Source organism: Schistocerca americana, chromosome 1 (genome assembly GCF_021461395.2).
Source record: "Schistocerca americana isolate TAMUIC-IGC-003095 chromosome 1, iqSchAmer2.1, whole genome shotgun sequence".
Taxonomy (NCBI): Eukaryota; Metazoa; Arthropoda; class Insecta; order Orthoptera; family Acrididae; genus Schistocerca; species Schistocerca americana.
Genome location: NC_060119.1, coordinates 379,693,724 through 379,719,962, shown reverse-complemented (window position 1 = coordinate 379,719,962; position 26,239 = coordinate 379,693,724). Strand labels below are relative to the sequence as shown.

The window sequence follows — 26,239 nt, the reverse complement described above, 5'->3', positions numbered from 1 at the left end:
TTGCCAGGTCAAACGGTCTATGACACTCCATGACCTGTAATTTACTTTCACCCGACGTCCCTTCCCCTGCTCACAATGCTTCAAATCTCCCTGCTAGTTCTTCATATTTTTCTTTTTCACGTGTCCTCGCCTCTGACAATACCCGAATTTGCTCTGTTAGAGTGGCTACAGCTTCCGCTGTAATCACTGCCACTGTAGTCACTGCTACAGCCTCTGCTTGCTATGTTTCCACCATTTCGCTTATAGCTCCACTGTTGCCATTTATTTCACTCTGCTACTCCTTAACTTAGTTCTTGTGGCGAATCATTGCCCATCTACATTCTGAACAATTGCTCGCCAAATGAACAAACCTCTTACAAATAAAACAATTCTTTGGTACCCACTTTGTACATGGTAGTCCATGGCCTGACAGGTTACAAAAATTACATCACTTAGACGCTATGTTATCATGTCCCCCATTTCATCTGAATCCAGACAAATCTACAGGCTCCTCCTGCCTTACAAAACATACCTTTAAAAAGTCCATCCTAATTCATACTTAACCCCTCAAAACACAAAAAATGACAAAAAAAAAATCAAACGTCACTTACCCATCCACATCGTGCTCATGTGCAGGTGAACAGTCCTGCTTTCCTCCCTATACTGGTATGGACAAACACCTCCTGAACGACAAGACATAACAAGAAGTGCACGACCACCTGTCACGAATGCAACCAAACACCTCAACAACCCCTCTGCACAGGCAGATCTCAATGCTACTTGCTCAACACAAGATGTGGGAGTTGAAATCCGGTACCAGCATTGTAACCGGCACCAGTTCTGACACCACTGTTGCGGGGTCAGTGGTCTAACCCGGGACTCCAGACGGCTGAGCTGAAGCCAGAACCCACTGCTCCACATTTCGTCAGGAGTCCGAGCAAGTTCAAGAGCATTGAGGGGTGGTGTAGAGTGATACAGTGGTATTCGGTAGCATTGCTTTATTCAGCTAATTTACAGTATTCGATGAATGTTAGCGTGCCGCCCGCAGCAAGTCCAGTCAGCTCAGCAACTCCTGGTATGCCAACGCTGCTGCTGTTGTCATCAAGGCCGCTCAGCTGGAAGTCGGCCGCGTTCTGCCTGGTTGCCGCCCGCCGATGCGTCATGTCTTGTGCCACGTAGCTGTCCACGATTCCGGAGACTGCTACCGTCCCTGGTCCTCGCCGCCCTCCGCCTGTTTGGCCTGCTCTGTCCAACCATGGGACGAAGGTGGATGTACTGGTCCTTCGGGCCGCCGCTCCTCCCAGGACGGGACCGGACTCGAACCCGCACCCTCCTGAACGCTGTGTCGCAACTTGCCGCTAGTGGTGCTTGCTGGATGAGAACACCCACGCACTGTCTCTGGCGCTGCCGCAGTGCTGCTGCGTCTCCCACAGCGTACACCTATCCCGGAACCCCGGTACACCAGGTGGAAAGCGAATGTGGCCTGTAGACAAGAGTGGAACCGAGCCCCTCCTGGATCTGCTGCAGACCGCTGTCACTGCCCTCTTTCAGGCAGACCATGTGATCTCCAAGTTCCAGGCTGCTGTTCCGTTCCGTCCCGTTCCAGTGTTGTGTCCACAGGGGCAGAATAAAGCCCAAACAAGTACATAGAAACAAAGTACAAGTTTACGCCAAACACTTCTAACATTGCTGCCAGACTGGCCCCTATAAACATAGGCCAGCACAGGTCCGTCCCGACGCTCGATTGTCCTGGCACACTCTCTCTCTAGCTAAAATTGCCCATATACAGGGTTATTACAAATGATTGAAGCGATTTCACAGCTCTACAATAACTTTATTATTTGAGATATTTTCACAATGCTTTGCACACACATACAAAAACTCAAAAAGTTTTTTTAGGCATTCACAAATGTTCGATATGTGCCCCTTTAGTGATTCGGCAGACATCAAGCCGATAATCAAGTTCCTCCCACACTCGGCGCAGCATGTCCCCATCAATGAGTTCAAAAGCATCATTGATGCGAGCTCGCAGTTCTGGCATGTTTCTTGGTAGAGGAGGTTTAAACACTGAATCTTTCACATAACCCCACAAAAAGAAATTGCATGGGGTTAAGTCGGGAGAGCGTGGAGGCCATGACATGAATTACTGATCATGATCTCCACCACGACCGATCCATCGGTTTTCCAATCTCCTGTTTAAGAAATGCCTAACATCATGATGGAAGTGCGGTGGAGCACCATCCTGTTGAAAGATGAAGTCGGCGCTGTCGGTCTCCAGTTGTGGCATGCGCCAATTTTCCAGCATGTCCAGATACACGTGTCCTGTAACGTTTTTTTCGCAGAAGAAAAAGGGGCCGTAAACTTTAAACCGTGAGGCATCCAGAAGCTTTAAACTGCGCGTACCATCGCCGAATGGAGTTAGTAGTTGGTGGATCTTTGTTGAACTTCGTCCTGAAGTGTCGTTGGACTGTTATGACTGACTGATGTGAGTGCATTTCAAGCACGACATACACTTTCTCGGCTCCTGTCGCCATTTTGTCTCACTGCGCTCTCGAGCGCTCTGGCGGCAGAAACCTGAAATGCGGCTTCATCCGAACAAAACTTTATGAGTTTTTCTACGTATCTGTAGTGTGTCGTGACCATATGCCAATGAATGGAGCTACAGTGAATTTATGAAATCGCTTCAATCATTTGTAATAGCCCTTTATTTATACTGGTTTTCCCCTCGCTTCTGACGTAGTGTCAGAGAGAGACAGAAACTATGGCAGGGATACATTCCCACACATCAGCTCTGGCTTAGTGCCCTGCCTCATACATTGCAATAACTTCAAGCAACACTGCGGTTTCCTGCCTCATTGTTGCACCACTCAAAACAAATTGTGCGTGCAGTACCGCCGTCACAGCTCCGTGCCCACGAGTGCCATGTTTACATTGCCTGGCCTGATGACTGTCAACTGTTACCACACTCTGCCAGCAGCCCCAGACTCCATCGTCCAACTGCGCCTTCATAGAATTTTGATAAAATTTCCCTTTCTCTTGACTAGGACTGATACTAGCGCAGCAGCAGATGAGATGCCAACAGCAATTTTGCTACCCATGATATTCACAGCTCTTCCAAGTATCCAAACTACTGACTACTCCTTCCAAATGCGGAAATCCATCTCCCGCAATGGCAACCCAGATCATTGGTTACGAATCCAGTCCACATCCAATCTCTTTTCTCTGAACTTCAGTTGTTTCCTCTTCTATCTCTCCTTTGGACCCACTCACAAGTTTCTCTGTGGGGTATCTCTCGGCCACAGCTTTCTCTTGACCTATCACAAGGTCCAAAAGACTCAGTTTCTCCCAAAGTCACCCATCACCAATTTTTCTTCATCCTTGGTGCATCCCTCTGTTCATAATTGATTTATACTGATGGCTTGATGGTTGCTGGTCACGTGGGTTTTGCCTGTTCTCACACAGGACATACTGAGTGCGGTCCTTGCTGGATGGCTGAAGTAATTTCACTGCAGAGTTGGTAGCCATCTCTGAGGCTCTTGAGTATATCTGTTCCTGCATTGCTGGGGCCTTTCTCATCTGCAGTGACTCCTTGGGCAGTTTGCAAGCTCTCGACCAGTATTACCCTCACCATGTGTTAGTCATGCCCTTGAAAAATGTGGATGCTACGTGACCTGTCTCTGGACCCCCAGCCATGTTGAGATCCCAGGTTGAACTCACTAATAACTTGGCCAGACTGGCTACCAATAAATCGACTCTTGAGGTCGGCATTCCGGAAACAGACATCTGATCAGTATTATGCCATCAAGTTTAAGGAATCTGGAATGTGAAAAGGCCCACTCTTACTTCACCAAATTAACTACAAGTGATAAATGAGACAACGAATCTGTGGAGATCCTTCATGCAGGTCGCTCCCAAGGACTCTACTATCTTCTGCCAGCTCCGCATTGACCATACTTGACTGCCTCATGGTCATCTCCTCCATCTCGAGGACCCACCCCACTCTTGTTCTGGTTCCCCTTTGCTGGACTTTCGAGACCTAATTGCCCTGCAGCAGGCTCTTAATCTCCGTCTCGCTACCCTTGGTACTAAGAGATGATGCCTCAGTGGCTGACTTAGTTTTACGTTTTATTCGTGAAGGGGGCTTTTACAACTCTCTTTCAGGGAGGGCCACTTAACCTAACCTTATCGGTCCATTGAGGGGTTGACGGAACACACTGTTGCCTCCTCTGCCCAGACCAGGCTGCAGCTGTCTGGGCTTGGTGGTCCAGCCCAGTTCTCACTTTACCTGCTCTTGTACTCTTCTTCCTCCCCCTCTTGCATCATCTGTTAGACTTGTTCATCTTTTGTCTCTTTGTGCTTCTCTTGCCCATTCGTGTTGCTAGTCTTTCCTAGACAGTTTCTGAGTGGGGTATCTCTGGTAAGTGGGATGGACTGGAAATTGTGTGTCCTGTCATTGCATTCTGCTTTCGCATGCTTCTGTCTTCTCCCTAGTTGGGGCACCTTGCCCGTCTTCTACCTCTGTCTCACTTTTATTCTTTTTGTCCCTTATATCACCTTCTTTGACGTTTTGTAGACCTTGGGGTTTCTTCCCCTGGGTTTTACATGTTAAGCTATCTGTGATCTGCGGTATAGTAGACCCGTCTGTTTGTGGAAAAAGGGACTGATGACCTGGTGTTTTCATGCCTTTAATCATCCAATCAACCAATCAGGTGTATTTGAGTGTGTATGGAGGCTTGCCAAGAGTGGTTCTTCCCACTCACATTCACAAATCGAAGAGTGAAATAACTTGTACCCAATTGACCATACATTGTAATGTTGCTCAAGGACTGTAGATATAGAATAATAGGATGGCTTCTGTTTATAGTGGAACTGTAATGTGTGTAGAATCCATGTTGAGAAGCTAAAGCTCCTAACACTGAACAGATGAATTTTTATTCGGGAGATCCATTCTAAACTCCTTTTGTGCCCATGTGTTCAGATGCTGCAACCTCCTTCCTGTTAAGAGAGCTGTATGTGGTATAGTTGCATTAGTCAGTGGTCAGTATTGGGTCTCGCCATTTTTTCTCACCACAGATAGGCAGGCAGTTACAATAAAATGTATCTAGAGGAATATGACAATGTGTGCCGTTTACAGTCCATTTAGAGCCTGTTCACTTTGATAACCTTGGGAATCTGTTTAATAAATTCTGTCCAACACTTCTTCAACCTTTCCTTTGCAGACTGTTAGCAGCTTCAGGCCTCTCTTGTAACGACCATGTGACACATACAACACTACCTTGGTATCATTTCCACTGCTCAGCCATGTTTCCTCTATCTTTGCCCCACTCCTTCAACAGTCCTACAAGTATCAGTGGTACAGAAACATATAAATGTTACTGCCTCCTAGTGGACACAACCTATTGAGAATCATGATTATTTCCGTTTCAGAGACCATTTTTCCCTTAAAGGGAGCTGCCAAAATGTATACTCAATGGAGTTATCTGGATACTGTGCAGTAAGCGGGCCGTATAACACAGTGACAAGTTTCCAGGACTGAACATATCACTTTATAAGCATTCATAAAGAGTATGTGAACAGATGTGAGGTCAGATTGTAGGCTTCATAGCAACCAGGATTGGGTATATCATTGTTAATGGGAAGGCATTGTCAACAAGTAAAAGTAGCATCTCACATACTGTAAGGTAGCATAGTAGCAAAGTTGTCCCACAAAGAGATTATGTGATTAGGAGATTGTCACAAAATTCAGGAATAATTGCAGGTTATTGGTGCCTTATGCAAAGAGACTGACAGCTGACATTCAACATATAATGTAAAATGTGTAAAAAGATGAAAAGATCAAATATTGTTTTAACATTGAGTTACCACATAAATCAGCATTTATGTACTTTCTGATGTTCTTAAGCATGTTAGTTTTGAAATCATTTTGTGTAAGTTCTTATGAGGTTTCTTTACAGGGAACAAATGAAGATGTTTCAGTGTTTGTCTTTGATTTGCGGACTGGTAATGAAACTCAGTTTGATGTTGCAAGAGCAGCTGTTAAAAGACTGAAAACGCTGCGTCATCCAAGTATCTTGACATACTTGGACAGCCTTGAAGTAAGTATTTGCATTAACTTTTACCTTAAAATAATGGAATAAAATGATATACCAGGTGTACCGGTATGAAATGAGCGTTAAGATACAAATGTATCGATAGGGAACATTTGTTGTGAACGAGCCTTAATTTTTTTTTGTTTGTTTGGTTGGTATGACATCTGTCAAAGATATTTAGTATACATCAAGTCATGGAACAAACATCATCATGTTAACAATGTCGAATTTTGTACCAGAAAGTGATGATTTGCAGTAAGCATTAGTTTTTTGTTTTCATTTGAAAAAAAGTACTGCAGAGTTGCATCGAAAGCTTGTTGAGGCATGTGGTGATCATTCTCTATCAGAAGCAACATGCAAAAGATGGTTTCAACGGTTCAGAAATAATGATTTTGATGTAAGAAATGAAGAACGTGGAAGACCACCAAAAAAGTTCGAAGATGCCGAATTGCAAGCAATATTGTTCAAACAAATTTCGGGCTTGCACCCGGTCATCGTTCAATACTTCGCACGATATTTCAACTGGGCACCTGCCAGTCATCTTCAGGTGAGCCATCGCAGACTGGCGAAAACGTCTTCCGTTCCGCAATATATAGCGTACTGTAACTATCCTGCGCGTGCGTCGAAAGCTTAATAGTTGAACCACATTGCCCGCCGGCAGCGCCCTCGCTGGTGGAATAGCGGAACTCATTCGCCCTCTTCGTTGCTGTTTGCCACGGCCGTCAACACACTCTGTCGTTTTCGATTTGAGCAAATCGTGGAGATGGGATTCCATGCACTGTCCAGCTGGTAGCCGCTGTCACGGTTTAACAGATTTTCCGCCAGTCGTATTTCTACAGATTCTTTAATATTGGAGTCCTAGAAAGACGTTGCTGTGGACAAAATCATTGTTTTCTCATACTCTATTGAATATCCAGTAGAAATACAATGTTCAGCAATAGTGGACTTGCTTGGCTGTAAAAGGCGGGTGTAACGTTGATGTTCAGTGCAGCGTTCTTTCACGGTGCGTGTGGTTTGACCTATGTAAGCCATACCACATTGGCACGGTATCTTGTAAACTCCGGCCTTTCGTAGTAACAGATTGTCCTTAACTGATCCCACAAGGTCCGCAATCTTCGATGGTGGGCGGAAAACCACTTTTACCTGAAATTTTCGGAGGATTCTTGCTATTTGAAACGAAGTGTTGCCAACAAAAGAAAAGCTAAAGATTGTTCCGGCATGTTCTCCTCTTTATTCACTTCCTGCTTCTTAGTTTTAATTGTTAGTGCCCTGTTAATCTGCCGGATGGAATACCCATTTTCGCTGAATACTGTCTTTAGATGGGCGAGTTCTTGAGGTAAGCTATCTAGATCTGAGACAGTATGAGCTCTATGAACAAGTGTTTTAAGCAAACTCATGGTTTGTGATGGGTGATGGTAACTCGATGCTTGCAGGTACAAATCAGTATGAGTGGGTTTCCGGTAAACTGAATGCCCTAGAGAACCATCATGTTTCCTTTGAACCAGGACATCCAAGAAAGGCAAACAACCATCTTTCTCTATTTCCATGGTGAACAGGATGTTGCTATGAATGGAGTTGAGGTGATGTAGAAACTCCATTAATTTATCTTCTCCATGAGGCCACACTATGAAAGTGTCATCCGCATACCGCCAAAAAACTCTTGGCTTCAGGGCAGCTGATTCAAGCGCTCTCTCTTCAAAATCCTCCATAAAAAGGTTGGCCACCAAAGGAGACAGGGGACTACCCATGGCCTCAGTCTGTTCAAAATATTCTTGATTAAACATAAAATAAGTTGAGGAAAGAGCGTGCCTGAACAAAGCAGTGATATCAACAGGAAACATGTTACCAACCAGTGTCAAAGAATCTGCCAGAGGAACTTTTGTAAAAAGTGAGACCACATCAAAACTTAGTAGAAGGTCTACACTGCTAAGATGTAGAGCCCCCAGTCGATTGATAAAATCAGCTGAGTTTCGTATGTGATGTGAGCACCTTGCCTACGAAAGGTCTCAGTAAGGAAGCGAGATGTTTAGCTAAATCATATGTAGGAGCTCCAATGTTGCTCACTATTGGACGCAGAGGAAGACCCTCTTTATGAATCTTTGGAAGGCCATACAGTCTTGGAGGTACACAACCATGTGGTCTTAACCTCTTGATGGTGTCTTGCGGTAAGGAGGAGGAATTTAATAGTGCTGAAGTTTTTCATTGCACACGTCCTGTAGGATCGTAATCTATCCTCCTATAGATTAGATTAGATTAGATTAATACTAGTTCCATGGATCATGAATACGATATTTCGTAATGATGTGGAACGAGTCGAATTTTCCAATACATGACATAATTAGGTTAATTTAACAACATACTTAAGTTAATATAACTACTTTATTTTTTTTGTGTTTTTTTTTTAATTTTTATTTTTTATTTTTTTTTTATTTTTTTAATATTTTTTTTTTCTTAATTTATATCTAAAAATTCCTCTATGGAGTAGGAGTTGTCATTCAGAAATTCTTTTAATTTTTTCTTAAATACTTGTTGGTTATCTGTCAGACTTTTGATACTATTTGGTAAGTGACCAAAGACTTTAGTGCCAGTATAATTCACCCCTTTCTGTGCCAAAGTTAGATTTAATCTTGAATAGTGAAGATCATCCTTTCTCCTAGTATTGTAGTTATGCACACTGCTATTTCTTTTGAATTGGGTTTGGTTGTTAATAACAAATTTCATAAGAGAGTATATATACTGAGAAGCTACTGTGAATATCCCTAGATCCTTAAATAAATGTCTGCAGGATGATCTTGGGTGGACTCCAGCTATTATTCTGATTACACGCTTCTGTGCAATAAATACTTTATTCCTCAGTGATGAATTACCCCAAAATATGATACCATATGAAAGCAATGAGTGAAAACAGGCGTAGTAAGCTAATTTACTAAGATGTTTATCACCAAAATTTGCAATGACCCTTATTGCATAAGTAGCTGAACTCAAATGTTTCAGCAGATCATCAATGTGTTTCTTCCAATTTAATCTCTCATCAATGGACATACCTAAAAATTTGGAATATTCTACCTTAGCTATATGCTTCTGATTAAGGTCTATATTTATTAATGGCGTCATGCCATTCACTTTACGGAACTGTATGTACTGTGTCTTATCAAAATTCAGTGAGAGTCCGTTTACAAGGAACCACTTAGTAATTTTCTGAAAGACAGTATTGACAATTTCATCAGTTAATTCTTGTTTCTCAGGTGTGATTACTATACTTGTATCATCAGCAAAGAGAACTAACTTTGCCTCTTCATGAATATAGAATGGCAAGTCATTAATATATAATAAGAACAACAAAGGACCCAAGACTGACCCTTGTGGAACCCCATTCTTGATAGTTCCCCAGTTTGAGGAATGTGCTGATCTTTGCATGTTACGAGAACTACTTATTTCAACTTTCTGCACTCTTCCAGTTAGGTACGAATTAAACCATTTGTGCACTGTCCCACTCATGCCACAATACTTGAGCTTGTCTAGCAGAATTTCATGATTTACACAATCAAAAGCCTTTGAGAGATCACAAAAAATCCCAATGGGAGGTGTTCGGTTATTCAGATCATTCAAAATTTGACTGGTGAAAGCATATATGGCATTTTCTGTTGAAAAACCTTTCTGGAAACCAAACTGACATTTTGTTAGTACTTCATTTTTACAGATATGTGAAGCTACTCTTGAATACATTACTTTCTCAAAAATTTTGGATAAAGCTGTTAGAAGGGAGAGTGGACGGTAATTGTTGACATCAGATCTATCCCCCTTTTTATGCAAAGGTATAACAATAGCATATTTCAGTCTATCAGGGAAAATGCCCTGTTCCAGAGAGCTATTACACAGGTGGCTGAGAATCTTACTTATCTGTTGAGAACAAGCTTTTAGTATTTTGCTGGAAATGCCATCAATTCCATGTGAGTTTTTGCTTTTAAGCAAGTTTATTATTTTCCTAATTTCAGGGGGAGAAGTGGGTGAGATTTCAATTGTATCAAATTGCATAGGTATGGCCTCTTCCATTAACAGCCTAGCATCTTCTAATGAACACCTGGATCCTACTATATCCACAACATTTAGAAAATGATTATTAAAAATATTTTCAACTTCTGACTTTTTGTTCGTAAAGTTTTCATTCAATTTGATGGTAATACTGTCTTCCTCTGCTCTTGGTTGACCTGTTTCTCTTTTAATAATATTCCAAATTGTTTTAATTTTATTATCAGAGTTGCTGATTTCATACATGATACACATACTCCTGGTTTTTTTAATAACTTTTCGTAATATAACACAGTAGTTTTTATAATTTTTGATAGTTTCTGGGTCACTACTCTTTCTTGCTGTCAGATACATTTCCCTTTTCCGGTTACAAGATATTTTTATACCCTTAGTAAGCCATGGTTTGTTACAAGGTTTCTTACGAGTATATTTAACTATTTTCTTGGGAAAGCAGTTTTCAAATGCATTTACAAAAATGTCATGAAATAAATTATATTTTAAATTGGCATCAGGTTCACGGTACACCTCATCCCAGTCTAACTGCTGTAGGCTTTCCCTGAAATTTGCAATTGTTAAATCGTTGACTGAACGTACTACTTTGGAGGACTGTTTAGTATTGCTGAATGGAGCTATGTCATATATTGTAACTAGCTGTGCACCATGATCAGAAAGACCATTCTCAACAGGCTGAGCATTTATCTGGTTAAACTTATCTTGGTCTATAAAGAAGTTATCTATCAGTGAGCTGCTATCCTTTACCACCCGAGTAGGAAAATCAATAACGGGTGTCAAATTGAAAGAACCGAGTAATACTTCAAGGTCATTTTTCCTATTACCCTCTTTCAGAGAATCTACATTGAAGTCCCCACAAATAATAATTTGCCTCCCCCTGTCTGACAGATAGCACAACAAGGAGTCCAAATTTTTCAGAAATAGATGAAAATTTCCTGATGGGGACCTATATACAGTTACAATTATAAATGTGCCTTTATTTAATTTAAGCTCGCAGGCACATGCTTCTATATGTTTCTCTACACAAAACTTTTTTGTTTCTATACTTTTTGCACAATGATAACTTTTGACATATATGGCAACTCCTCCTTTCTCCATATTTTCTCTCGTTACATGTGCAGAGAGCTTATAGGTAGAGTCACTTAGCAGACCATACATCTTATCTTTATACACACCACGAGGGCTGCAAGCCCGAAATTTGTTTGAACAGTCAATTCACCGGGAAAATTTTAAAATTTGCAAGCAATATTGGATGAAGATGATACTTTGAGTCAGAAGCAAATGGCAGCAATGCTAAATGTTGCACAACAAACAGTTTCTGACCGTTTGAAAGCTATGGGAAAGATCCAAAAGTGTGAAAAATGGGTGCCACATGAATTGAATGAAAGGTAGATGGAAAACCAAAAAACCATTTGTCAAATTTTGCTTCAAAGACATGAGAGAAAATCAATTTTGCATCAAATTGTTACTGCCGATGAAAAATGGATTTACTTTAAGAATCCTAAATGGGAAAAATCATGGGCTAATCTGGGACAACCATCAACATCGACTGCAAAACCAGATTGATTCGGCAAGAAGACAATGCTCTGTGTTTGGTGGGATCAGAAGGTGTGGTGTATCATGATCTTCTAAAACACGGTGGAACTGTGAATACTAATCGCTACAGACAACAAATTATCAATTTAAACTATGCGTTGATCGAAAAAAGACCAGAATGGGCCAGAAGACATGGCAAAGTAATTTTTTTACACGACAATGCACCTGCACACAAAGCAAAACTGGCTCAGGATACAATCAAAACACTTGGCTGGGAGCTGCTACCCCACCTGCCGTATTCACCAGGCTTGGCCCCTTCCGACTACCATTTGTTTTCATCAATGGGACACGCATTGGCTGAGGAACACTTCAATTCCTACGAAGAAGTCGAAAATTGGGTGTCTGATTGGTTTGCTTCAAAAGACGAACATTTCTATTGGTGGAGTGTCCACAAATTGCCAGAAACATGGTCAAAATGTATACAAAGCAATGGTCAGTACTTTGAATAAAATGTTTTTACTTTTCAATTCAAAAGTAGTGTTTCATTTTCAAAAAACAAAAAAAAAAAAAAAAAAAAAAAAAAAAAAAAAAAAAAACGCTCATTTCATACTGGTACACCTGGTAGACTGCTTTAAATGTAATCATATATTTGTCATTTTTTTCAGTTGGTTATGAGCTTTATCTTCCATTTATGTGGTTATTGAGTTGTATTTGAAATGAATGGATTTGAAAACACAAAATTAATGGATAGACTAATTACGAAGGCTGTATCTTAGTGTACTCAGTGAATTTGATGTTTGATTTGGGCAATCACACGAGCACTGTCATATCTCCAGGCTTACTCATAATGTTATTTCATAATTCGGGAGTGATTAGGTGGTACTTTGCCTGCAGGGTGTTCTAAGCAGTGAATGTATCATATGGTGACTAGGGCAAAATCACATGTGGGTTCCTCAATGCTTTTATTCAATAATGTCAAATGAAATAATGTTCTGTGGTACTTATCTTTAAGAAAGAAAGTCTTCATTGCACAAAAAATGCTGTAAGAAAAATATGCGCGCTCACCCGTAATCGTCTTTTGTAGACTCCATTTAAGAAATTAGGCATTTCGACTACTGCTTCACCGTGTATTTATTCCCTCATGAAGTTTGTAGTAAATAATTCCCTACAGTTCAAAAGGGACAATGAAATACATAATTACTATACCAGAAGGAAAAATGACATTCATTACTCCACATTAAGGTTGCTTTTAGAACGAAAAGGGGTGCACATCGCTGCAACAAGATGTTTTGGTCACTTATCCAGTGCTATAAAATGTCTGACAGACAACAAAGGAAAATTTCAAAACATACTAAAAAAGTTTCTCCTTGACAACCCCTTCTGTTCCGTAGAATAATTTCCATTTCTGTAGTGACTGTAATGTGCACAAGATCGTGGGTAGAACTTACTAACTCACAACATCTGTATATCTTTTCTTTTTTTTTTTTTTTTTGCTTTGTTTTAAAAATAAAGGACACTTAGAAATGTTCAGAATGCAACCATAGGCACAAATTAATTTGCAATGTGGATGTAAAATGGCTTGTTCGCATCATTATTATCTGTTGTGCAGAATGATCCATCTAACATGAAACTAAGTAACTACAGATGAGAGCTGTGCCAGACATCTAAGAAACAACCCCGTTTCATCCCATGTGAAGTTCCACCACATGGGAATAACTTTTCCAAGATGGATTATCGCATGTTGTCTACATACACCTACTCTGCCGTCAGAATGTAAGAATGTACCAACATGCACTGTGACTTATCATTAGAGGCAACCTTCTACAATACTCTGAGCATCCATTGAAGGTGTTCTTGCACCCATGCTGATCTGTGTGCTCTGTGACCTGCATTGAGCGGAGATAGATGTTTGGGGCATTGGCTTCCACACCACGTACTGGGGTGTTTCTTTTAGATAGTATGGGTGATTGCTGCTTCTTGTTGTGGAATAGTGATATGTGTAGCTAGCAACAGTGTGGTCCTATACTTGCTGTTAAATCCACAATAGTTATTTTAGATCCCTGTGACTGACACATTGTTGCCCGCTACAATTGACTCTTTTGGCTGTGGCTTTAGCCCAATTGAAATAATCGTGATAGACTCTTTGCTTAATGAAACATGCAAAAACCAGCGTATGCTTGTCCTCTGAGAGGGAGTGTGTTGGGCGCCTGTGATATGTCTGGAATTGAAGACACTGATTTTACACCTGCTGACCATCCCACATTTGACTGTCACACCAACAGCTGGTCTATAGTAGGATGACATCCCAGTCGTATGGCACATCATACTATTCTATTCACTTTGATAACTGTAATAGGTTCTCTCCAACTCTCCTCTCCAGTTGATTATGTGTATATATCATATCATATCATGATATGGATGACAGAGTTAATGACCAGTGTAAGTTTTGAATGAATCAAATGGCATCTCAAAAACAGCATAGAAATGAATAATGTTGTGTGGTCTACAGCCTGGTGTGGTTCTTTTGGCCTTATAGCTTCTGTTGTGACTTCACGGGGCTGAGGAGACTGCTTTCAATCCTTTGCACATCATAAATGCCAGTTAATCTCTGGGAATTGAATCTAGGACATTTTCACCAGTGGTTAGTGATACTAATCTTTAATCCATGGAAATAGTTGCATGTAAATGATTTGCAGAGATGAATGGCTGGCATGTGATCAGAAAGTAAGTGAATTCATTGTGTCTGACCAAATAATCTTTGTCAAATTAATATAATGGAAAGACACAAAGAAATTTGTTATTGAAATATGCTGCTGAATTTTTGTGCACTGTTTACACTTAATTCTCAAAAACCTCTGAGCACTGTGTACAACAAAAATTATTGTTGGAAGCAGGGACTACATGAAAATAAGAAAACGAATTATGGAAGAAAACAGAGCAGTATTGCTCCAGGGATCTGCCAGATGTGGAATCGTACAAATATACTGCTTGTTGCTTCTAAACCCTCTCTGCTGCCTTACAAACTCAAAGAAATTGAAAAATTACGAACTCAAAGAAATAGAAAGTTTAATTGGTTCAATAGCACCATGTAATGTAACATTGGCAGTATAATAACCAACCTGATCGTATGAAATGTACCAAGTAAACTGATAGGTGGTTATTGACAGGGAAATCATCGCGCCAACCAGGGGTTGGTTCTACAGAATTCCCAATAGCGCCAGAGAAACACTAGTACAATGTGTAAACTTTTAGATGGCAGACCTCTCCCTAGTCCTGAATCTGTAGAAGTCGGTAAACATCAGGAGGCTTCGGTAGGCACGCAGTTTCGACTGCTGCCAACATTACGTAGCTGACTGTGTTGTACAAGGTAGCCACCGTCGTCTGCTTCATTATTGTTTGGCGCTGTGCTGTTCTGCGTGTTTTTATTGTGCAGTTCTGCTAAACATTATGAAAATGAGTGAAGAGGCAGTTGCTGGCCCATCTCGGGAGTCACCAACAACCCCTACCGGTAGGCCTACGGTTAGAAGGAAACCAGTATTACGTAGCAATGCTCACAAAATGATATTGCGTGTGATTGAATGCTACGAAAGGGAAACGGAGCAGAAAAAATTGCTTCACCCCATTTACAAATACTTTTTTTAGCACATTTGCGAAACGTGTTGCGAATAGTGTTAGTAGTGAAGAAATAATAGAACAAAACGTCATGCCTGATGCGGCACTTTTTGACGCATCTTGATGTTTACCACGTCATATCTCCTGAAATATATGTCGTAAAGAGACATAAATTTGCCGGCGCATTTACTGATATATGTGGATACTGTATGCGAAATATGTTGCGATTAGAGTTAATAGTAACGAAATAATACATTAAAACGTCATGCCTACTGCGGCAGATTTACGGTATGTACTGAGAAAATGTAGTGAGCGACAACCTTTTTTCCTTTCATTATTTTGTGGGGGGTGTCTGCGAGAGAAATTTTCTTAAAGGTTTGAAATTGTATGTAACGTTTGTTGCTAATCGCTAAGTACTCTCATTCTCAAATAGTGGATGCATAAATCTGGGTATTTTCCCGCGGTGGCATCTCATTGTTTATGACGTCATATCTCCTCAAGAATGTGCCTTAGTTCTTTTTTTCTCGGCTAGGAACCCTCGTGGGCGTACGGAGAACAAATCACCAAAATTTCATCGCAATTGGATGAATGGTTTTGGAACGCGCAGAGGGCAGACATACATACATTCATTTTTATATATAGAGATTGACAGTTACAATATACTATATGACCTGTTTAAGTATATTGAAATTTTATAATTAATAGTTTAACATTGCGGGGAATGAAATAAAATGGAAAAAAAAAAAATTGCGAGCAGTGGGAATCGAACCCGGGTCCACTGCATGACAAGCCTGAACCTAATAAATTGCGCTACGCATGTAACAGTGACCTAGCTGTAAAAAAACATTGTTCATTACTCTTTTCGGGCGTTCGGAGAACAACTCACGAAAGTTTCATTGCAACCGGATGAATGGTTTAAACATACACACAAAATTCAAGCTTTCGCAACAAACAGTTGCTTCATCAGGAAAGAAGGAAGGAGAGGGAAAGACGAAAGGATGTGGGTTTTAAGGGAGAGGGTAAGGAGTCATTCCAATCCCGGGAGCGAAAGACATACCTTAGGGGGAAAAAGGGACAGGTATACACTCGCGCACACACACACATATCCATCCGCACATACACAGACACAAACAGACATTTGTAAAGGCAAAGAGTTTGGGCAGAGATGTCAGTCGAGGCGGAAGTAAAGAGGCAAAGATGTTGTTGAAAGACAGGTGAGGTATGAGTGGCGGCAACTTGAAATTAGCGGAGGTTGAGGCCTGGCGGATAATTTCTCGTTATTCGCCAGGCCTCAATCTCCACCAATTTCAAGTTGCCGCCACTCATACCTCACCTGTCTTTCAACAACATCTTTGCCTCTTTACTTCCGCCTCGACTGACACCTCTGCCCAAACTCTTTGCCTTTACAAATGTCTGTTTGTGTCTGTGTATGTGCGGATGGATATGTGTGTGTGTGTGTGTGTGTGTGCGCGAGTATATACCTGTCCCTTTTTCCCCCTAAGGTAAGTCTTTCCGCTCCTGCTCTTTCCTGATGAAGCAACTGTTTGTTGCAAAAGCTTGAATTTTGTGTGTATGTTTGGGTTTGTTTGTGTGTCTATCGACCTGCCAGCGCTTTGTTTGGTAAGTCTCATCATCTTTGTTTTTAGATATATTTTTATATATATACATTTTAATGTACATGACGATTTCAGTTTCGTTTACGAACAACATTTAAGGCGAGTTTTACTTCCAAGCCTATCAGCTGCTTTCGTGTAAGCATGACGCGCAATTTGTAGTGCCAGCACTGCAACTGGTAGGCGTGCCTTGTCCTCCCCCCCAACGGCTCCTCTCCCCTCGCCAGCCAATGCTTGCTTCCTCCTCTCCCCGCACTCCCCTCACAACTCTTCCATCTAAAAGTTTACACACTGTACAGTGGCTACGGTGCGAGAGCGCCCCTCACCCCGGGCCTCCCACCCATCTACACCTTGATCTTAAGTGTGTGGTTACAGTGATCTGTGATGTGTAGAGTAGCTCCGAGGTCTAGGTCAGATTTTGGTAGCAAAATAAAGATTGTGGTAACAAATTATTCTTTACCATAGCCCAATGTCTACATTTGTGCTGTATTTAATGCACTTAAGACTAACCATGAGAAATGAAAAGGCAAAGAGAGGGGGAAAGGGAACACCACATAACTCCTAAACAGTCCACAATAGGTGGAAGAGTAAAGTAGTAGAATGTATTCCATGCCTGCTTGGGTGATCTTTCCTAAATGGTCATAATAAGCCCTCTGAAAATATCGATACCTCACTTTGCCAGCTATGTGCAGTAATTTAGGCACAAAGTTACAAAAAAAGCAATAATTTTGTGTGAATCCTGTTGTGTCTGTTGCAACTAAAATATATTAATTTACCTCTGTGTGAAAATTTTATAAAATTCTGTGTAAAGTTTCTTACTTTACCCTTTCTATTTAGGAATAGCCGCTTGTTGAAAAATAACATACAAACTAATTTCTAAAAGAGTTGTATGCAGGCTCGTATCACATTCAGTGCTGTTTACAGTATCCATTTAACTGAATCCCTTGCAGTAGCATTTCCAGTTACCAAAATTCTTTCTTTTACAATCTATATCTGTGTAGTCCCTCAGAGTTGCACATTTCTCTTGATGAGAATACTACACATTCCTTTCCTGTTACAAAACCTCACTCTTTCTTCCAATCTCTGCCTTGCTCAATAGTATTTCTACAAAACTACATTCCTTTATAATTTACATCTCTCATAATATATCCTTTCTTGTTGGCTAGTTTTTCCATTATTTAAAGAAAAAAATTGTTTTCCAACACAAGGTGGCCCATCCCACTCTCCCTCTCCCTATCTCAACACACCTTTCCTTTTTTCATGACCCACAAACTATCAAAAATTTTCTACCATGCAACCACATTTATGTTCCTCTAAACAGCTATAGTGTTTCCGAACTACATTCACGTAGTGCATCAAAATAAAGACAAGCATACAAAAATTTTGATAATAACTGTATTTAATGTACTGAAGATTAACCAATCTCAGTACAGCATTTATTTTCATTTTCAGCTAAAACATACTGACTAACCACTGGTAATTTCCACATGTGCTTTACAGACATTATTAATTAATAGGCTTTTCCAAAAATGCAGAATAACCATATTCTGCATATAGGGTTTTATATGCGTACCTGGTGAAGTTCTCCATTGTTCCTCTCCTAAATTCAAAACCATCTTCTTACTAGTTTTCAGCTCACATCTACACTTGAGAGCCTCTAATGTGCACTCTCTACCCATAGTCCTTGGAGCCATGAACAGCACCATGCATGTGTCACCTTCAATTTCTTGCACCTTTTCAGCACTGCTTTTTTATATGTTTCTGAGGGCTAGCTCCAGTACTAAAATGACCTTTATAAGAAATAGAAACACACAGTAATTCTTCAACTCTTCATGATTTTAAAGCATCACTGTCAGAGGTGTGATTATTTAAATGCATACTGAGCAGAAAAAGGTTAATATTTTGGCCTAATGTAAAGCTACAAATACAGCATTGTCTCTCTATAATACCATCAATTTTGATAATGCTTTTCTCAAAACTGACTTAATGGAATGATGCTCATACATCATCATCATGTACTTGTTACACCAGTAATTTTGATAAATATTCCGTCCTAAATGTAATTCATTACTTCTTTTTGTTTAGTTCCAAATGAACAATTGCTTTGTCAGTGCTAATGAAAAGCGTGAACTTTCTCATGTTGTTTAACTTGAAACAAAGTTATTCTGGCTTTCCTGCAACTTTATACACTTAACTTAGGCTCTTTTAAGAGTGAAATGTTCTCATTCAGCTATTGTTCCTTCCATTGATCGTAATTTTCGCAAAATAAAAATTCTCTTAAAGTTACAAGGAGATAGAACAGCTGATCTGTACTTACCTTTAGGAAGCAAAATTCCAGTACTGCTGATAGACGCATTTACAAGTAGAGGAAAAAAAAATTCTAGCTTTTAGAACAATAATTCCTGCTACCCACCATCCAATTTAAATTCTTTCAGCTTGATTCAGCTTGTTAACTTGTGTTGGCAAGGTGCAAGCTCTGTTCTTTATTATTTATTCTTGTTAGTAAATGCTCCAACATATCTGTTATGGCTTTAGATTTAAGTATGAAATTGACATATCTGTCTCTCCAGATTCCTGCTGGATATGCCTTTCAGGTACCTTCAGCCACACTTCTACAAGTGAACATTCACATTGGTTAAGTATCAGCTTTTATTGTGGGTCTTCATTCCAAATGCTGGTTTGTTGTAGCTCTCCATACTAGTTTATCCTGTACAGGTTTGTTCTTCTCTGTTAAATTACTGCAATATACATTCACTTGAACCTGTTAGCTGTAGTCAAGCGTTGATGTTCCTCTAAAATTTTTGCATCCGACACTTTCCTCCGTTACTAAATTAACCAGTGGCGTCTTGCACAAACTTTTATATAACCAACTCTTTCCATACACTTATCATACTAAATTTCCTCATATATTTGCTACTTTACCACTACCTTTAGCCTTTTGACTTACGAGGGTAGTAATTGTAATTAAATTGAATATGTTAATTTTACTATAGAGATTGAAATGGTTAAAGATATTTCATTTTTTAATTAATAATTTAACATGTGCTGTGACACCAATACATCAACTGCTCCTCAAACATCCCTCATACTCTGTGTAAATCTTTAGAGAGCATTTTACATTTTCCCATAGACCACTCAGGTGAAATGTTCTAGGGACTTGAAAGGGGCATCTACCAGCTTTTTTCCTTCATATATCTGGTGGCAAAGAGCCTCTTTAGCAGTTCGTCTACAGAATTCACCATATTCCTTGCACATTACTTTACACTCACTTTGCCACTGATTGCTAGTTATCATGGAGAGAGCACTGCAAAACAACTTTTTATCCTTTTATTTGAGTACCAGCATGCATTCAAAGAGAAGCATACTTTTAATGCGATTTCTGGCTCGCATTCGAAGAGAAATGGCATAATTTAAGTATGATATTTACAGTGTACTGTAGCACATTAGCCCACGACAACAGGCTGCCACTTAAATTAACCATGTTCTTGATGCCTTAGGATGTGTCGTGTCAGCTGATTAGTGAGCTCAGCTGTACTTTCTTGATAACTCCTAACGAGTTCAACTCCCTGCATTTGAAATTGTCACAAGGTGAAATTCATGCTTACACTTTCCTATTGCAAAATTTGATGTTTTCTTGTTGGTTAATGAGTCATATAATTTAATGGAATTGCTGTGACTGTTAAGTCATAATTGTTCTGAAGTACATCCATAACAGTGTGTTAACAAAGGGACCGAAAGGACCATCTTGTGTCATCATTGCAAGTTGTGGTGGTATTAGGCATGTCTGTGGGAAACATTGTAGGTGTTCTAACTAATATCAAAAACACAATCAGCTAAGATTGTGGAAAGCATCAGTAGCTGTCATAGATATTTTGCAAATTGTGCTCTCATCTACAGAGGGATGTTAGCTTCAAGAAATTTTAAGTGATGCGATATGATTTGCAGACAATCTCTTTTATACAGTAATCTGAGCATAAATGCAGACAAATGCTGCATAATGTGTGTAAGCACTTAGAAACTCTCTCTGATGTGAATAATGCACCAATGGTTAATAGGATGGGTTCTTGAAAGATGTGAAATGCCAATGCATGACTATTCAGTGTGTGGTATGCACAGTCTTTGCTCTTTCTTTAAAATTTCACTTTGTATCTACTTATTTTGTTGTATGTTAGCTAATTGCTACATATAAAACTTGTGTTCATAGTAAATGATTGTTTACTAAAAGTGTGAACCAAATTTCAAAATAAACATTAATTTAGTGGTCCTTTGTGTCCGGGAATATTTGTACGAGGTGTGTTCAGAGAATTCCAGAACATTCATAATTTCATGCCAATGGTGTGTTGGATCAAAATGCAGTTAGCATCGCTGCACACACCTGTATTTAATCTGTAACTGCTGGAAGTTTGATTGTTGTATGTTTGTTAGTTATTGTTCACTTCTGTATTGCGTAAAATTTTTTCACAAAGTTCGCGAATTTCATGATGGCGGAGTTAGAGGAGCAATTCATCTGCATTTAAATTTTGTGTGAAACTCAAGAAAACATTTACAAAGACACACCAAATGATGCAGAAAGCATACGGTGATGAGTGCTTAGGCTGTACTTGGCGTTAAAAATGGTAAACTTGGTTTAAAAATGGCTGGATGGAAATTAAAGATGACCTTTTGACGTCTACCAACAATGATAATGTCTGGAACATCAACGAAATTGTTTGTGGCAATTCAAGACTGACTGTCCAAGTGATTGCAGAAGAATGTAACATTTCAGTTGGATCATGTCATGAAATCCTGACACATCATCTCGGAATGCTTCGTGTTGCCACCAAGTTTGTCCTGTGACATGAGTAAAGACCAGTAAGACCTTTGCCTCGCAATCTGTGAAGAGCCGTTGGATCATGCAAATAAGAACAAGATGTTCCTTAAATGGATCATAACTGGTGATGAGATGTGGGTCTACGCTTACGATGTTGAGACCATGGTTCAGTCTTCGCAGTGGGTCAGGAAAAGTTCACCAAAACCAAAAACAGCTCGGCAGGTCACGTCAAATGTCAAAGCCATGCTGATAGTTTTCTTTGACTTTGAAGGATTAGTTCATCATGAATTCGTGTCACAGAAACAAACTGTTAATCAATGGTACTATCGATATGTGTTGCTATGCGTGCAAGAAAATGTGAGAAGGAAATGGCCTGAAATGTGGCGAGACAGTTCATGGCTTACGATAATGCACCCATACATTCATCCCTGTTGGTGCATGACTGTTGTTGTTGTTGTGGTGGTCTTCAGTCCTGAGACTGGTTTGATGCAGCTCTCCATGCTACTCTATCCTGTGCAAGCTTCTTCATCTCCCAGTAACTACTGCAACCTACATCCTTCTGAATATGCTTAGTGTATTCATCTCTTGGTCTCCCTCTACGATTTTTACCTTCCACACTGCCCTCCAATACTAAATTGCTGATCCCTTGATGCCTCAGAACATGTCCTACCAACTGATCCCTTCTTATAGTCAAGTTGTGCCACAAACTTCTCTTCTCCCCAATCCTATCCAATACCTCCTCATTAGTTATGTGATCTACCCATCTAATCTTCAGCATTCTTCTGTAGCACCACATTTCAGAAGCTTCTATTCTCTTCTTATCCAAACTATTTATTGTCCATGTTTCACTTCCATACATGGCTACACTCCATACAAATACTTTTAAACAACGACTTCCTGACTCTTAAATCTATACTCGATGTTAACAAATTTCTCTTCTTCAGAAATGCTTTCCTCGCCATTGCCAGTCTACATTTTATATCCTCTCTACTTCAACCATCATCAGTATTTTGCTCCCCAAATAGCAAAACTCCTTTGCTACTTTAAGTGTCTCATTTCCTAATCTAATTCCCTCAGCATCACCCGACTTAATTTGACTACATTCTATTATCCTCGTTTAGCTTTTGTTGATGTTCATCTTATATCCTCCTGTCCATTCTGTTCAACTGCTCTTCCAAGTCCTTTGCTGTCTCTGACAGAATTACAATGTCAGGTGCATGACTATTCCACAAAAAACAAAATCATTGTACTCTTTAAGACCTGGGCCTCATGGTGTGTACTTCTTTTCATTTCCAAAGTTGAAAGGCTGAAGATTTGCAACGGTAGATAGGATAAAAGAAAATTTGCACAGTGCTTCACATGATCCAGCATGAGGTGCACCAAGACTGCTTCCGGAAGTAGAAATGGCATTGGGAGCAGTGTATCGATTGTGGAGGAAAATATTTTAAAGGAGACCAGGCACAGTAAGTACAGGGGAGGCATAGAAAAAATTTTACGGACAAAGTTTCGGAATTTTTTGAGCACACCTCATATATGTTGTAAATGGTGTTGTTTCAGCTGGAAATCTTTTGGAATCTTTCGATTTGTTGTACAGATTGTCTTAGTAGCATTTTAATTTATATGGAAAATAATTCACATATCTTGAATGCTATGGAAATTTCTGTGTTATCCGTCCATATATTGTGTACCTGATAGTAATTCTTCATTGTTTCATGTATTAACTTTGCTTTTAGACTGAGAAGGTTTTGTACTTGGCTACAGAATTTGTTGTGCCTCTGGAAACTCACTTGGCACAGCTTTCAAGGGAAGGTCATCAACGTGATCTATACTTGTCATGGGGAATATTTCAGATTACTGTAAGTATGCATCAAATGTTGGTAATCTGTCATCTTTTTTTCATATTTACGATTGCATATTTAGTTACTTTTGTGAGTAAAATGAGCACCTTGTACTTTTTCAGCGTGCTTTAAGCTTTCTCAATAATGACGGGAACTTGCGTCACAACAATGTCTGCTTGTCATCTGTATTCGTCAATACTGCGGGTGAATGGAAGCTGGGAGGTGTTGAGTACATGGCAGGTGCTGTCGAAGGGACTGGCCTTCCCATCAAAATTCTTCCTACTCTTGAGAAATATGATCCACCTGAAAAAGCTGACCCAAGTAGACAGAGACTCATTACAAAATGGTAAGAACCAGTTAACAGCAACGACATGTACTGATCAGATTGCTTCATAAGAACGGAAAGTATGATATTCCAGATGCATTTTGTACAATTTCTTTAAGCAGTCAAGTCACTGTTTCCCTAAAAGTTTGCATTTAAGTTAACTTTAGAGAGTTTTCGACAGTTGTAACAAGGGTCCTTCTGTAATACTCAATTATGTGGTTTTCTTCTTCAGTATGAGGTATGATTATCTGAAGTTTGTATTCTCTTGTAAAGAAATTCAACATTTTGTTTTCTCTTCTGATGTCTATGTGTAATGTGCAAATTCTTTTCCCAATTTGATTTTCACTGATCATTACAAGTACTAAACACCACACATTTCTATTTTTATGAGTATGTAAGAAGATAATTATAGGGAGATCATCTGATTTAGGGAGTGTCTAGTTATTTCAGATTAGTGATGTCTGCATTGAACCATGCAAGTCCAAAATAATGAATTCAAAAACTCCCATAACTTCATTTGAGGAGTGGAAATAAGTGTGGTTTGCTGAACCCTACATTTTTGAATAGGGACTGTTAAACAGCTGTTTTTTTGTGTGGCTCTGTGGGCTAAACCTGATTACTGAGAATATTATACATCAGCATATAAATATCCTTGTCACTTGTGACACATTACATGATCAAACTTTTAATAGCATTGATGTTACCCACCACGATTTCCTCCCCTCGCCCAGTCTCTTCAATAGCTCCCCTCACCCAGTGTCCTCAATTGTTTGTTGTGTATATTCTGATCTCAGTCTTCCCTTACGTACTGTGGAAGATATTTCATTATGTCTTAATACATGTCCCATCATTATGTCTCTTCTTCTTGTCAGTGTTTTCAACATGTTTCTTCCTTACCATATCTGCAGACAACTTTCACTTTTCTTATTTTTCCAGTGTACTTCATTTTCAGTATCTTTTGCTAACTTTGCATATCAAATGCTTTGATTCCCTCTGTATTCTGTTACCCCCCATTGATTAACTTATATACAGCATAGTGCCCTGGACACACATTCTCAGGAATTTCTTTCACAAATTAAGGCCTTTGTTCAATACTAATTTCCTTCTTGTGTCTGGAAATGCCCTCTTTGCCTGTGCATACATGGTTCTTATTTTACTACCAAGGTAGCAGAATTCCTGCACTGTCTGCCACATGGTTACCAAATTTAAATCTGAGTTTGTGATTAATTTCATTTCTGGTGCTCCTAAATACATACATTGATTTAATTATAAAAAATATGAAATTAAATTCAGGCAATTGATCCAACAATTGACTGAATTGAGAAATTCCATTGATCAAGAGTGTCTCAACAAATTATGAAAGATGGATATGAAATCTCTTGTGATAGAAATGATACATAGACAAGAATGATAAGCATGCATTCATTAAGTAATCCAGAAACTTAAAAGGAACCAATCCTTTTATCTGGTTGACATGTACTTTGGCATAAACAAGCAATTTTCCAGCCCAACTGTTAAAAATCAGTAAATGTATGCTTGAGAGTTGGGAGTCATCATAGATATCTCTTCCATAATACTTTTACATCTATTGTATTATGAACATGCTTGTAAATTGATGGATGAATGGATAAAGCTATCTTTGCTCTCCTAATCCTTTTTTTTTTTTTTTTTTTTTGGGGGGGGGGGGGGGGGGGGAGTTGAGTGGAAGGACTGAACCAGAGACTTCGAAGATTCTGTGGCAAGCTTCCTGGACTTGCACCATAGGTTTGAGAACTACAGGGTTCCCTTATGGGTCGGGTGTGCACTACACATCAGAGGCTGCTTCTCAGGCAGCTGACTGTTTGTGGGGAGGGGGGGGGGGGGCACATGAGGTTTTTTTTTTTTTTTTTTTTTAGTTTAGGTGACTGTCCGTCCAGTCCAGATAATGGTAGCTTTAGGAAACCCAGAAGGATCTGTATACGATCGAAAGAAATGCCTCCCACAGGTGAGAGTATTAAAATCCTAGTCGTAAATTGCCGAAGCATTCACAACAAAGTGCCAGTTTGAAGAGCTCATGAAAAACAGTGAAGCTCACATAATACTAGGTACAGAAAGCTGGTTCAAACTTGATATTGATAGCAGTGAGATTTCTGGGGAAAATTTAAATGTATATCAAAAGGATAGGTTGGTGGAGAATGGAAGTGATGTATTTATTGCAGTGGACAAAGACCTCAAAGCCACCAAGGTAGAAATTGAAGCTGCATGCAAGACGAGTTGAGCAAGACTCAATATCATGGTGGGCATAAAATGATTATTGGATCCTTCAGTCGCCCACCAGACTCATGTCCTGATGTAACTGAAAAATTTAGAGAGAACTTCAGTTCACTTGTACATAAGTTCCTCATCATACTGTAATT

General features: G+C 39.7%; 1 protein-coding gene across 1 annotated transcript in view; it reads left to right on the top strand.

The window, feature by feature from the left end:
• Positions 1 to 26,239, top strand: part of LOC124601081 (N-terminal kinase-like protein) — a 118,310-nt gene that overhangs the window by 10,559 nt on the left and 81,512 nt on the right. The window contains exons 2-4 of the mRNA XM_047136215.1: positions 5,934 to 6,074; positions 23,414 to 23,536; positions 23,641 to 23,864. Coding sequence (XP_046992171.1) covers positions 5,934 to 6,074; positions 23,414 to 23,536; positions 23,641 to 23,864 — 488 coding nt within the window. The remainder of the gene's footprint in view (positions 1 to 5,933; positions 6,075 to 23,413; positions 23,537 to 23,640; positions 23,865 to 26,239) is intronic.